Source organism: Coregonus clupeaformis, chromosome 8 (genome assembly GCF_020615455.1).
Source record: "Coregonus clupeaformis isolate EN_2021a chromosome 8, ASM2061545v1, whole genome shotgun sequence".
In the NCBI taxonomy this organism is placed as follows: domain Eukaryota; kingdom Metazoa; phylum Chordata; class Actinopteri; order Salmoniformes; family Salmonidae; genus Coregonus; species Coregonus clupeaformis.
This window is the reverse complement of record NC_059199.1, coordinates 49491210-49507084: the sequence shown is the minus strand read 5'-3', so window position 1 is coordinate 49507084 and position 15875 is coordinate 49491210. Positions and strand designations below refer to the sequence as shown.

Sequence of the window (15875 nt, the reverse complement as noted above, 5' to 3'; positions counted from 1 at the left end):
CACACACACACACACACACACACACACACACACACACACACACACACACACACACACACACACACACTCAGGCTTTAGGTGTGTCGTTATAGCAGCAGGGTCAGATGAAGATAAGAAATACTAACAAACCAGGAAGAACCGATTAGCACCTTTCTCATTCTCTTGATGACTCTAACCAGAGACCAGACAGTGGAGGAGTGATTGAGCTTGAAGGACAGTCATCTTTTGTGGAACACATTATTATACAACAACAGTCTAAAAGACAACAGTCTATCTGCATGGCATTCTACCTTGAGACTTCTCCTTAAATGATTTGTGATGTCTCACAATGTCTCTGTATATCTGAGCCAACCCAAACCATGTGACCATGTGAAGAGAGAAGGAAGGACATGGTATAGTATAGTACAGTATAGTATATTATAAACTGGGTGGTTCGAGCCCTGAATGCTGATTGGCTGAAAGCCGGGGTATATCAGACTGTATACCACGGGGATGACAAAACATGTATTTTTACAGTTCTAATTACGTTGGTAACCAGTTTATAAAAGCAATAAGGCACCTCGGAGGTTTGTAGTATATGGCCAATATACCACGGCTAAGGGCTGTATTCAGGCACTCCTCTTTGCGTCAAGCATAAGAACAGCCCTTAGCCGTGGTATATTGGCCATATACCACACCTCCTCGTGCATTATTGCTTAAGTATAATATAGTGTATAGTATATAGGATAGTATAGTATAGTATATATTGTATATTATAAACTGGGTGGTTCGAGCCCTGGATACTGATTGGCTGACAGCCGTGGTATACCACGGGCATGACAAAACATGTATTTTTACTGTTCTAATTACGTTGGTAACCAGTTTATAATAGCAATAAGGCACCTCTGAGGTTTGTGGTATATGGCCAATATACCACGGCTAAGGGCTGTATCCAGGCACTCCGCGTGCCTTATTGCTTAAGTATAGTAAAGTACAGTACAGTACAGTACAGTACAGTACAGTATAGTATAGTATAGTATAGTGTAGTGCTCAGGACTGCAAACATACCAAACAGTTTTCTATGGATGAATTGCGAATTATAAACAAAATTATAAACCTTTATTATCTGGTGCTTTCTCTTCCTGGCCAAGGGAAGTTGTGTGTTGAGAGTCAAGGTGTGTCAAAGAGGTGTTGTAGAGAGGAAATCGATGGAGGTAAATTGCTCTGGGGTGTTGAGAGTATTGATGCAGACAGAAGATCTGTTACTGCAGCTGTTGTTTGTTCTCTGTCCCCTACAGCCTTCCATTTCATGGCTTCTCCTCACGTTGCACTACGGCAAGAGTGGACTGTCCCTAGCTATCTTTCTCTCTCTCTCTCTCTCTCTCTCTCTCTCTCTGTCTCTGTTTCAGGTTTTCCTCACTATTCGGATCTGACTCTCACTCTCTCTCTTTCCCTGTCCCTCTCTCATTTTGTCTGTCCCCCTGCTTGTCTCTCTGTCCCTCCCTCCTTCCCTCTCTCTGTCTCGCTCAGCAGGGAGGTAAAGGATCGTGGTGCTCTCTCCCCTGGCTCCCTACTTCCTCACGCATCATCATCGCCAACAAACCCTGGCTCCGATTGGTCCTCACCATGACAACCACCACTGTTATTCTTGTCATGGCTGTTTTCAACATGGTGAGGAACCAATTTACTGGTTTTATTGGTTGAACTTGTCAGTGTGTGTGTATATGTGTGTACAGTACCAGTCAAAAGTTTGGACACACCTACTCATTCAAGGGTTTTTCTTTATTTTTACTGTTTTCTATATGCTGGTGACACTGTCTGTGATTTATTTAGAATTCAATGCACACTTAACCAGCATGGCTACCACAGCATTCTACAGCGATACGCCATCCCATCTGGTTTGGGCTTAGTGGGACTATCATTTGTTTTTCAACAGGACAATGACCCAACAAATCTCCAGGCTGTGTAAGGGCTATTTTACCAAGAAGGAGAGTGATGGAGTGCTGCATCAGATGACCTGGTCTCCACAATCCCCTGACCTCAACCCAATTGAGATGGTTTGGGATGAGTCGGACTGCAGAGTGAAGGAAAAGCAGCCAACAAGTGCTCAGCATATGTGGGAACTCCTTCAAGACTGTTGGAAAAGCATTCCAGGTGAAGCTGGTTGGGAGAATGCCAAGAGTGTGCAAAGCTGTCATCAAGGCAAAGGGTGGCTATTTGAAGAATCTGAAATATAAAATATATTTTGATTTGTTTAAGACTTTTTTGGTTACTACATGATTCCATATGTGTTATTTCATAGTTGTTATGTCTTCACTATTATTCTACAATTAAAAAAATAGTAAAAATAAAGAAAAACCCTTGAATGAGTAGGTGTGTCCAAACTTTGGGGGGGGGGTTAGAAAGAGAGCACCCGGTGAAAATGCAGCCTTTCTAAAAGCTCTGTGATTTGAGATTTAAAAAGAGGAAATGGAGCTTTAATTAACTATCTGGTGTTAGGAGGGAGGAGAGGTGAGGAGGGAGAGAGAGAGTCAGAGAGAGGACAGGTGTGTGTGTGTGCATGCGTGCGTGCATGTGTGCGTGCATGAGGAAGTCTTGGTGAGGTTGTATTTACATCCAGAGGGTGTTGAGGCTGTACACTACAGTAGTCTGTCATTGTTTATCTCCCTCGCTTGCTCACGTCCAGTGGGACACACACTTGTCCGTCATGTGAAGTGGTTGATGGGTAATCTTGTGAATGGAGATCAGTCAATGGGCCAGGCGGCGGGCACTCTGCTCAGGGCCCCAGTGCATCTTGGGAAGAGGATTTGGGCTTGGGATGATTGTGTAACGCCTGGCTACATGTGCCAGAGAACAGGATCAAGATAAATAATTAATGCTATGGGACTGGAGAGCTGGACATATTATCAACACAACAACATATCACTGAAGACTGGAATACAGCCCAGTGTGTCTAAAGTATAACTTATCTTCTCCCCTCTTCTTTCTCCTCTCCTCTAAACCTGTTTCCAGTTCTTCCTGGAAGATGAGGTTCTGACCACACCCCCTATCATGAACCTGACCAATGACAGCATGCTCAGCTCCCACAGCTCCACCCACCTCACGGATGGGAATAAATTCTACCTGCCTGTGAGTACATCTACCAGCGTAGGCACCAAAAAAATTACGAATAACAATAACGAGTAAATATAACATGGCTATATATAGGGAGTACTAATTCATGTGCAGGGGTACGAGGTAATTGAGATAGCAATGTACTGTACATATAGGTAGGGATAAAGTGACTAGGCAACAGGATAGATACTAGACAGTAGCAGCAGCATACAGTATGTGGTGAGTGTGAAACAGAACATTTATTTTATAGAAATCACTCCTTTGTGCAGTATTTTAAGTCAACAATCACATTTCTTTAACCAGGACCACAAAAGTAATGTTTGTTTACATTGCCTATCAATAACGTTGCGTTACATCAATCACAATCAATCAGTGTGTGTGTGTGTGTGTGTGTGTGTGTGTGTGTGACTGTAGACTTTTGATATTTTCACAGCAGGCTTACAACATTTGACAGTTAGCATAGAGACACTGTGCTACTATCAATGTGTCATTGTGACACTGACATGCTACCCAGACCGCACGCACGCAAGTTGATTTTGTCCCCCCACACCAGATGCGATCAGGACACGCAGGTTGAAATATCTAAATAAACTCTGAACCAATTATATTAATTTGGGGACAGGTTGAAAAGCATTAAACATTTATGGCAATTTAGCTAGCTAGCTTGCTGTTGCCAGCTATTTTGTCCTAGGATATAAACATTGGGTTGTTATTTTACCTGAAATGCACAAGACAATTAATCCACAGATAAAATGGTAAAAGTTTGTTTTCTAGTAATCTCTCCTCCTTCAGGCTTCTTCTTCTTCTTTGGACTTTATATGGCGGTTGGCAACCAACTTTATGGTGCATTACCACAACCAACTGGACTGGAGCGTAGACCTCAGTTCATCTTTCAATCACCCACGTGGGTAGATGCTCCTAAAAACCAATGAGGAGATGGGAGAGGCAGGACCTGCAGCGCGTTGAGCGTCTCAAATAGAACCAAGTTCTATTTTAGTGCCTGGCCACGCAGAGGCTCGTTGACGCGCGCGAGCAGTGTGGGTGCAATGATTGAATAACATGTATGTGTACATTTATTTTGCAACGCTCGCACATGCGAGAGGGATCTAGAAGTGGCCTGGCTGTTGACTTGGATAGTATCTCAATAGTCTAAAGTGGCTTCCTCTCCTTGTCTCCTGTCCTTCATCTCAAAAGTCCAAAGTAGTTCAAGTTCATGGCTTGCATCTGGTGTGCTGTCACAACTGTGTTTTTCCCTCAATTGCATTTGAATTACAGCCCTCGGCTTCCTGCCTTGCTTCACACACTTACATTTTAGTAATTTAGCAGACACTCTTATCCAGAGTGACTTACAGTTAGTGAGTGCATACATCATTTTTTTTCATACTGGCCCCCCGTGGGAATCGAACCCACAACCCTGGCGTTGCAAACGCCAAGCTCTACCAACTGAGCTACATCCCTTCAGGCCATTCCCTCCCTTACCCTGGACGACGCCGCCCCATGGCTCTCCCGGTCGCGGCCGGCTACGACAGAGCCTGGATTCGAACCAACCTGCACCTCACACATACTCACTCGCTCCTAGCTACGTCTGAGGCAAGGTTATCTATGTCTGTTAGAAAAAAAAACTCTGTCCTCCTGAGATTTAGTATTGATATAGTGATGGTTATCAGCACTAGAGAACAGCCTTGGTGATAGGGCTCAATAGGCTTACTACTGATGTTTTACGCCTCAAGGAACTCATAAATGAACTGAAAAAATGAACAGATCCAGTCCATTGTACCGTTTTTCAGACACAGTTTTCCTTCTTATTTTTCATGTTCTGTGCACAAGTTTATCTAATAGTTAACAATAATATCTTACACATCATTACCCTCCTCCATAGTGTCCAACACCTCAATCTTATCCCCCTATTTTCTAAATAGACGTTCTTTATAGTATAGACCCATTTCTTTTGAATAATTGTGGTTATCTACTTTTCACATGTCTGATACATGTGACCATGTGGCCATTCACAGCCCGCAATCTGATTTAATGTGGCCCCCACTTCTAGTTCAGGCTAAACTTTCATTCACACACCTCTCTTCGCTGTTAGTCTTGACTGGGAACCAATTCCCTCTATTATCTGCATCAGTACTATTTATTTATTTTTTCTCTCTTTTCTTTTCACTTACACACCTCTCTTTGCTAATAGCCCAGACCCATGTCTCCTATCTTCTAAATGTAATGGTGTTTACCCTAGTGCATAGGGGCCTCTACACATCAGCCAGTAATAGCTAGTCCTTATTCCCTGCTCTCCACAGGCTCAGTTAGTCTTCATTTCTTCCTTTCCCTCTTAATTGCTGTTCCTCCCTCCCTCCCTCCCTCCCTCCCTCCTACTCCCTAGCCAAAGACCATTCAGTGACGTGATACTGAGCACATAAAGAGCCATATTCCCTTTTTATAGGCCACGATATACGATGTCCATTATAGTTTTGAGGGAAAAATGTTGACTGCCCATTTTTGGGAGGAACTGTTGTTATGGCTTGCTACTCATTAAGTGGAGTGTAGTCTGCAGTTTGACTCTCTCCATCTCTCTACATCATCTCAAAAGATTGAATATAACATCTCTCTGTCAGTGTTTTATCGACTTCATTTATCCCTTCTTTCCCCCTCCTCTTTCTCCCTCTCTTCTCTCTTCCCCCTCCTCTCTTCTCTCTGTCCCTCTCTTCTCTCTCCCCCTCCCACATCTTCTCTCTCTCTAACTCCTGCCCTCCTTTTCTCCTTCCCTCTCTCTCTCTGTCTCTCTCTCTCTGTAGTATTTTATCTACTGTTGTATCCTGGGTCTGGTGTCGTGTTCTGTGTTCCTGAGGATCAACTATGAGCTGAAGATGGTTGTCATGTTAGTTGCCATGGTGATCTACAACATCATCATCCTCCAGACACATGCACCCCTGCTGGACGGATACAGTACTGCACTCTACAGCACACAGACGCTGGACAGGTACACACACACACACACACACGCACGCACGCACGCACGCACGCACACACGCACACACACACACACACACACACACACGCACACACGCACACACACACACACACACACACACACACACACACACACACACACACACACACACACACACACACACACAGAAAACAGGTTAGAGAGACAGCGTTCCTTTAATGAAAACCCTGGTGTCACACAATTGTCCCTTCCTTTGGCCCTGATGTTATATACTGTATAGGGTAAAAGCCACAGACACACAGCCTTTAGGGAATAACTGTGGATGTGTGTAAGGTAGAGAGACGAGCAAGCACACCAGTGTTAATAATGACAAAAATATAATTTGAATAATGATTTAGTCTAGTTATTGTCAAAATGACGAAAACAGTGGGCCATTTTAGTCATATTTTAGTCACATCACATTTGTATTGCCTCATTAACCTATAGTAAACATAAATCACTGACTTCCATGTGCACAAACATACATAGCCTTGTCCTACCAACATATCTTTCTGTATAAAATCCTATCGCATGATTTTCTTCCCAACGGCCAAATTGGCAGAATAACACATTACTCTGCAGCAGATTAGAAAATCACACCCCTTGACAGGACTCCAGACTAACAGTGCCACCAACTTTTTCAGTGGTACCAGCCCGTGATTTGGTCGCACCAATTTTTTTCTGCGGTGTCACGCAATAGAAAACATTTGTTATAATTCACCTTATAAAGTCATTCACAGTGCTTTAGACTGTGTAATAGACCACTAAGATGGTAGGCTATTCAATAGATACATTGTTTCATCTAACATGTCCAAGCAGAAATGCATGATTCAAGATATTTTGATGAGCAACCTAATCCAGTGATTGTCATGAATTGTGAGTTGACAATAGGGTATTGGTTTTATATTTTACTGTTACAATAGTGCTCTAGAATTTTTGTTCAATAGAGATGAATTTCACTACATCTTTATGTGCTCTATGATATATAGGCTAATTTATTTTGGGACTTATTCACCACATGAGGAAGTAAAAACTCAAAACACATTAGCTAGATCGCTAACACTAACTATAATACCCACTGCTAGTAGTCATGTATTAATTAACATTAAATGTGCTGTCCTAAAAAAAAACTTTGCAGTTGTAGCCCTGCTACCCTGTGCACTCGCAATGGCTGATGGGCTATTGCGTATTTCGTGTGCTTTGATATGCTTAAGCCATACCAAATATCTTGGTTGTAAAATAGTTGCTATTGACCTCGATATTAAGAGATTACAAATAAAAAGTACAGTAAAAGCTGAGGACATCACTAGTTGCTCCCAAAGCTATGAATTTCCCACAATTGGATTTTGAAATATTATACAATCAGTAGCCTTTTTTCTCTCTCCCAGAGCGCACATCAAGTGGCTCTCTCAACAGCAGCGGGCCCCAGTGGAACAGACCCAGAGGCTGGGCAGACACTTTCATTACAGGAATCATGAGAATAATGCACTTTTCTGTTTGACCAAATCATGGTTTTAGCCACCCAAAAAATAGGACGTTTTGAAACTTTTGAGTGAGCAATTACAAATGTAACATGCACAGCCAAGTGAAAGGGTTGCAAAATGCTACTAAATGATTGCAATCTGGAGCCCTTTCCCCTTCACATACTGTAGCTATATTGCAATCAAAGTTGTGTCATAAGTAGTGGCCTGATAGGTTGCAGCAAACTACTAGCTACATGATCCATCTGTTATTAGCTTAGCTGAGCATATATATTGGGATGAAGCTCTTTCAGATGTCTCTTGAGGTTGGTAGTATTTTTCTCCGTCAACTTGTGGGTGCAAACGCTGTCTTCTTCTGTGGAAATGTTGCATTCGGTCTTGTTTGAATCTACACGATAAAGTGGCTCCAAACATCAGCCCTTTTTCTACTGGGAGCTTTTAGCACCGGGAGAGTAGCCATGGAGAGTATGCCTTATTTGCATCAATGATTTGTTGCCGCTGTTGTGCCACCACACCGCCAAATTGCAAATAACCTAAAAGATCTCAATCTCTCCAAAAACTCTTGATTTTAGTCACAGAGATAACTTAGTCTCATCTCGCTTTCGTCAACTCAAATTAAACATAATTTAAATTTAGTTACAGTTTTTTCTGGGTCTATTTAGTCAGTTATCTTCTCCTCAATTGCCACTGAAAATATCACTATTTTAGTTGACAAAATTAACACTGAAGCACACATGCACACATCAATTACATTGCACCCATTACTGAAATGGTTGATCCAGTTTAAAGGGTTTAGGTAGTCTTCTTAACAACTTTCCTAACCCTGACAGTCGTTCCATCTGTTGGATATCCTAACTCTGGCTGGATTCCAATAGGAATTACACATCACTTTGCAAGCCAGCATAATGTGACTTGCAGGCCTGATGTGGCCTGTAAACCAGGAGTTTCCTAACACCACTGTGTTAGGGTAAAACTAGGCCATCAAAGTAAGGCCTTATGATATATGTATTGTCATATAGTTTAATTTGAATGATGTCATTCACCTAGGTACCTACTTGGTGAAAGCCACAGGCCTTTAAAAGGAAATAATTCAATAACCATGTCTCTTTCACTAACAAATACAGTCATGGGTGGTAACTCGACAATTCACTCGGAAAAAAAGGCACCCTAGGAAATATGCATATTAGACTTTATACCATACAGTGTTAAAACAACACCCATGATTTACAGTAACACTACAGGTGTTAATTTCCTACATTGAGAAAGTGTAACAGTGTTAGCACTAAGCAAAGTGAGTCCAGTTTACTCTAAATCAAGTGTCATGTTTTACACTGTAGGTGTTGCGTATTACTCTACAGTAGAGCTATGCAAACATCACAATCAAGTTAATTTAAACACTTTAAGAGTTAAATGGGGAACACTGCAATAGAGTTAAATCTTTAACACTTTCAAAAGTGTTATTTTAACACCAGCTCATATGTTCACTGAAAATAGTGTACATTTTACACTTTCTGAGTTAAATATTGATATATATATATATATATATATATATATATATATATATATATATTTTATATGATTTTGCTGTGCGCCCCACACACACACACACACACACACACACACACACACACACACACACACACACACACACTGTTAAAATCATGCTCCGGAACTTTGGCAACTACTAATACTTTTTTAAACCTCCTGCTTTGGGCTGGATGTGTCACTGTGTAGTATATACAGTGCATTCGGAAAGTATTCAGACCTCTTCCCTTTTTCCACATTTTGTTACCTTACAGCCTTATTCTAAAATGGATTAAACAAAACATTTCCTCATCAATCTACACACAATACCCCATAATGACAAAGCAAAAACAGGTTTTTTGAAACGTTAGTAAATGTATTAAAAATAAAAAACAGAAATACCTTATTTACATAAGTATTCAGACCCTTTGCTATGAGACTCAAAATTGAGCTCAGGTGCATCCTGTTTCCATTGATCATCCTTGAGATGTTTCTACAACTTGATTGGAGTCCACCTGTGGTAAATTCAATTGATTGGACATGGTTTGGAAAGGCACACATCTCTCTATATAAGGTCCCACAGTTGACAGTGCATGTCAGAGCAAAAACCAAGCCTTTGTCCGTAGAGCTCCGAGACAGGATTGTGTGGAGGCACAGATCAGGGGAAGGGTACCAAAAAATTTCTGCAGCATTGAAGGTCCACAAGAACACAGTGGCTTCCATCATTCTTAAATGGAAGAAGTTTGGAACCACCAAGACTCTTCCTGGAGCTGGCCGCCCGGTCAAACTGAGCAATCAGGGGAGAAGGGCGTTGGTCAGGGAGGTGACCAAGAACCTGATGGTCACTCTGACAAAGCTCCAGAGTGCCTCTGTGGAGATGAGAACCTTCCAGAAGGACAACCATTTCTGCAGCACTCCACCAATCAGGCTTTATGATAGAGTGGCCAGAGTGGTTGTCGCTATGGAATAGAACTTGGTTACCAGGGTAATTGTTGCTGCGATCATGACTGACAGGTTCTATGATATTGGGTTTTTGTGTTGATAGAGTGGAATTGATTTTGCTGATATGAGTGACAGTTAAAGAGAGAGAGAGAGAGAACAGAGCAGGGGATTCACTCCTAAGACCGATGAAGTTATTACATCGATAGAAAGTTGAGCTTTCAGCTGGTGACAGACTTTCATTATTTTGTTGTTGTTCTTTCTTTCTTTCATCTCTTTTTATCTCTCTCTTTCTCTCTCTCCTCATCCCTCTCTTCTCAGGCCAGGCATTCTAAAGGATCTGAAGACGATGGGTTCTGTTTCTCTCTTCATCTTCTTCATCACTCTACTGGTGTTAGCACGACAGGTACCTGTTATAGCTATGGAATAACCATGTAGTAACTATGTAGTAGCTATGTAACAACTGACTTCTGCCTGCTTCAGTGTTGGCAGGTGAAAATAGAATTCAGTAGTTCAAACAGATGGAAGAGTGAGGGGGGGGTTAGGCCTTATGATATACATAATGTATTGTCATAAACAGTTTAATTGTAATGATAATATTAGCCTACAGTAGGAAATCCACAGGACTGAAAATTAACAAATTCAACAACCATGTCTCTGTCACTAACACGGTCATGGGTTATAACTCTACAATTCACTCAAAAAGGCAAGGCACACTGGGAAATTATATTGGGGTGTGGCTTAGTGGAGGCGTGTCTTTCAATTATTTATTTTTGGTGTTGTACCAGTTTAAGTGGTCTATGGTTATGTTAATTAAGGGAAAGGGACACAGCCATTTTCATATATTTTGCATTGTATTGAGTCTCATCTTTCCATAGAGTGGTCATATTAGTTTGTAGGTCAGACGTTTTTGTGAGAAGACCGATTTTCGGGATGTCTCATGATCTGACAAACACCGCTGTAGCTTGGCCACCTTCCACCACTGATATCTGTAGCTGACAGATTTTGATGGGGATTTTTTAAATTCTGTTACTTAGATTGACGCACCGGTGCATCAATAGACTCTAGATGAGGATGTTTAAGCCTTGAGACAATGAGATATGGATTGTGTGTGTGGGCCATTCCGAGGTTGAATGGGCACGACAAAATAAGTGCCTTTGGAAAGGGGATGGTAGTAGGTGCCAGGCGCACCGGTTTGAGTGTGTCAAGAACTGCAACGCTGCTGGGTTTTTCACGCTCAACAGTTTCCTGTGTGTATCAAGAATGGTCCACCACCAAAAGGATATCCAGCTAACTTAACACAACTATGGGAAGCATTGGAGTCAACATGGGCCAGCATCCCTGTGGAATGCTTTCGACACCTTGTAGATTCCATGCCCAAATGAATTGAGGCAAAAGGGGGAGGTGCAACTCAATATTAGGAAGGTGTTCCTAATGTTTTGTGCACTAGTGTTAAAACACTTCCTAGTGTTAAAAATACTTTATAAGGTGTTATTGCATAGCACCATTGGTGTAAACTATATATACTTCCTAGTGTTAAAATACTATATGAGGTATTATTGCATAACACTCAAAGTGTTAATTCCCTAACAGTGACAAAGTGTAACAGCATCAGCAGCACTAAGTACAGTATTAATTGAACACTCAAAAGTGTGGACCCATATAGACACTGGCCCAGTGTTACATTTAACACTGGAGAATTTGCTGTATAGGGTAGGCTTTTATGCCATCAACAGATTTCTGCCCATGCCGCTGCTCTGGGGTACCATCCGTCAGAGCTGTTCAGAGTCAGATGTCCTGGACAGTCTTGTGTACCCAAATATACCGTCCCCAGTGGACAAGAGCCGGCCCATACAGTTCCTCCTGTTGTCAAACTGGGTTATAGTCACCAGAAGGGTAGGGGCTGTGTTTTGGGGATGACACACATGTTTAATTTAATTAGTGTATTTGGTTAGCTGTATTTGAAAAGATTTTACATTTTTTGCCTGTTTGTTTATTTCAAATCCTTCCTGGAGGTGTTAAATAGTCCTCCCTTGCAGCATCTAGCTGTAAACCTGAGGTAATGATGAATCCCTGAAGAACAGATGAATGATTCATCAATTAACCATCATTAGCTAGTTGCGTACTAAACAGCCTCTCATAATACCACTGTTCCTGCCTGGCCTAGTTACTAGGCCTTCTCAACTCTTCACAAGGATGACCTAGCTAGCACACACACACACACGCATGCTTGCTCCCACACACACGTACGTAAGCGCTGGCCCACAGGTAGCCATAAGCTCTAATACAGAGCACAGACACACACACCCCGGGGCGTTTTGACCTTCATCTCGGCACCCGGCTGCCCTATTTAGACGTGTTTAGAAGTCCCCCAGGCGTGGATAACCAATGAGAAACCAGCGCCTATACTTTATGCTAATCAGGCTGGTGTTCAGCATTTCCTGGAGCGAAGACAGCAACGCTGCTATCCTCTGCTTTAGTGTCTTATTACCAGAGCGTTCATTTCCCATGAATACAAAACATGCTCTGAAGGGTCAGTTGGTGAGATCGTTGCTGCGTCACAAATGTCACCCTAATCCCTATAATAGTGCACTAGTTTTGACCAGGGCCCTTGTCAAAAGTGGTGCACTATAGGGAAAATGGGTGCCATTTGGGACGGAATCTCTTGTTCTGCCTTTAGATTCTCTCAATGGGAGAGGGAGATGGGAGAGAGATGATTAGTTGAGAGTAGGAGTATTGTAGGCCTATGGGGAAGAAAAATGCCAAAATAATAATTTTATTTTTCTATATCATTAAAGTTATGAGAATGCGTGAGAGGAAAAATATAGAGTACAGATGTAGCTTGAAGCAGTGACTCTCCAAGTGAACAATTAAAACACATTTCACTTTGAGAACAATGTGCTTGACCCATGTGTGATGTTCTTCTCTTTCATTGTTTCATAAGGCTAGTGAGCAGTGAGTCAAGACCAGTCTCCTTTCAACTTGATCAGTTCAGCAAATTCATGAACATGTATCTCCTACATTTACAGTAATAAAAGACCATCACATAGTTGATGCTATTATTGGTTAACCTTTACTCAAGCGTAGTCATTTCAGAGAGTTAAGTAAAATGATTTATTATTTACTTTATTACCACCGTATCTTTACCGTCTCTATGTCCTCCTGTTAACAGAATGAATATTACTGTAGGTTGGACTTCCTGTGGAGGGACAAGTTCAAGAGAGAGTGTGAGGAGATTGAGACCATGGAGAACCTCAACAGGGTTCTACTGGAGAACGTTCTACCTGCCCACGTTGCAGAACATTTCCTGGGACGCAACTGGAAGAACGAGGTGGGGCAGCGACCATTCACAGGACATAACCTTGAGAACTCAGAACCACAGAACCAAACTCATTTTTGTTCTATAATTTTCTAGACAGGGCCGGTCCTTGCCATTCTGCCGCCATAGGTGAGAGCAAAAACTGCCACTCACGCAAAAACTAGAATAGTCCCAGTAAGCAGACATCTTTTCCAGACGTTGAAGTTAGGTTCAATTTAGGTTCTGAATGAAAGGTGAAAAGGTAATTCCGTATATATTTAAAATACATATTTTTTAGGACGTTGAAAAGGCATCTTTTCCGGATGTTGAAAAATACTTATTTTCCGGACGTTGAAATCAGGTTAATTTATAGACGTCTATGTTTGGGCCAAATCAAGGCTGGTCCAGACCGGACAAAATCGGTCCGTGCTTACTGAGGTGTAGCCTACAGTGTAGTCTGAAATTGAATTTTTATGAATGACCATCTATGTGGTAAGCACCAAAAAAAGACGTCCGTATAGGACCAAAAACAGACGTCGTCTCGTGCTCATCTAAAAAGCCCTTATGCCACTGGTTGAGAGAAATTGTCATTGTTTTTGGGCAGAATTAAGTGAGGTTTAATGTGTTGTTGTTGTTGGAGGTGCGTGCGTTTTGGCCAGTTTAGCTCAGAAAATGCCGCCCTCGTCAATCTGCCACCATAGGTGGCCGCCTAATCCTGCCTAATGAGCGGGCCGTCCATGTTTCTAGAAGACACAAAATAAATGCATTCTAGAACTAACTTTAGAACCACACATTCTAACCCTATTTTGGAATTGCACTGATCCATTCCACTGTGCCTGTGTGTTTGTTTCTCTAGGATCTGTACCACCAGTCGTATGAGTCAGTGTGTGTGATGTTCGCCTCCATCCCAGACTTTAAGGAGTTCTACACAGAGTCAGACGTCAACAAGGAGGGCCTTGAATGTCTCAGACTCCTCAATGAGATCATCGCTGACTTTGACGAGGTGAGTTACTCTGTTCTCATTGGTTTCTTATCACTTCTGTCACACATCTGTGTGTTGGGCTGCTGTGGTGATCCATTACTACTGATCATAACTGAGAGAGAGAGAGAGAGAGAGAGAGAGAGAGAGAGAGAGAGAGAGAGAGAGAGAAGGTCTGGGACAAGGTAGCACGACTGGTGAACAGTTCAGGGTTCCATAGCCACAGGCAGAACAGCAGAAACTGGATGAGCAGCACAACAAGGTAGCACGTCTGAGGCAGAGAATCCCAGGGGAGAGAGGGGAGCCGGCCAGACAGAGACAGCAAGGGTGGTTCGTCACTCCAGTGCCTTGCCGTTCATCTTTGCACCCCTGGGCCAGATTACACTCAATCATAGGACCTACTGAAGAGATGAGTCTTCAGTAAAGATTTAAAGATTGAGACTGAGTCTACGTCTCTCACATGGATCAGCAGACCATTCCATAAAAATGTAGCTACATTAGAGAAAGCCCTGCCTTCAGCTGTTTGCTAAGAAATTCGAGGAACAATATGGAGGCCTGCATCTTGTGACCATATTGTACGTGTAGGTATGTACGGCAGGACCAAATCGGAGAGATAGGTAGGCGCAAGTCCATGTAAAGCTTTATATGTTAGCAGTAAAACCTTGAAATCAGCCCTAGCCTTAACAAGAAGTCAGTGTAGAGGCTAGCACTGGAGTAATATGATCGATTTTTGGGGTACTAGTCAAGATTCTAGCAGCCGTATTTAGCACTAGCTGAAGTTTATTTAGTGCCTTATCCAGGTAGCCGGAGAGAGTAGAGCATTGCAGTAGTCTTGAAGTGACAAAAGCATGGATTCGCTTTTCTGCATCACTTTTGTACAAACAGTTTCAGATTTTGGAATGTTACGAAGATGGAAAAAACCTGAACTTTAAATATTTTCGATATGTTCGTCAAAAGAGAGTTCAGGGTCCAGAGTAACACCGAGGTCCTTCACAGTTTTATTTGAGGTTCATTGTCAGATCCGACAGCAGATATCTTTGTTTCTCGGGACCTAGAACTAGCATTTCTGTTTTGTCCGATTTTAAAAGTAAAACATTTGCTGCCATCCACTTCCTTATGTTTGAAACACAGGCTTCCAGGGCAGGGAATTTTGGGGCTTCACCATGTTTCATTTAAAACGTGTGTCGTTTGTATAGCAGTGAAAGTTGACATTATGTTTCTGAATAACATCACCAACAGGTAGCATATACACTGACTATACCAAACATTAGGAACACCTTCCTAATATTGAGTTGCACCCCTCCCCCCTTTTCCCTCAGAACAGCCTCAATTCTTAGGGGCAAGGACTCCACAAGGTGTCGAAAGCGTTCCACAGGGATGCTGGCCCATGTTGACTCCAATGCTTCCCACAGTTGTGTCAAGTTGGTTGGATGTCCTTTTGGTGGTGGACCATTCTTGATATAGACAGGAAACTGTTGAGCGTGAAAAACCCAACAGCGTTGCAGTTCTTGACACAAACCGGTATGCCTGGCACCTACTACCATACCCCGTTCAAAGGCATTTCAATCTTTTGTC

The 15875-nt window shown here is 42.2% G+C and overlaps 1 protein-coding gene across 3 annotated transcripts in view; it reads left to right on the top strand.

Moving 5' to 3' along the window:
- Positions 1 to 15875, top strand: part of LOC121571883 (adenylate cyclase type 2) — a 74603-nt gene that overhangs the window by 53728 nt on the left and 5000 nt on the right. For 2 of the 3 annotated variants that reach the window (XM_041883660.2, XM_041883663.2), the window contains 6 exons: positions 1510 to 1650; positions 2992 to 3108; positions 5886 to 6070; positions 10345 to 10429; positions 13196 to 13354; positions 14178 to 14324. In XM_041883660.2, the coding sequence (XP_041739594.2) occupies positions 1510 to 1650; positions 2992 to 3108; positions 5886 to 6070; positions 10345 to 10429; positions 13196 to 13354; positions 14178 to 14324 (834 nt within the window). The remainder of the gene's footprint in view (positions 1 to 1509; positions 1651 to 2991; positions 3109 to 5885; positions 6071 to 10344; positions 10430 to 13195; positions 13355 to 14177; positions 14325 to 15875) is intronic. The other variant, XM_041883662.2, reaches the window with a different exon arrangement.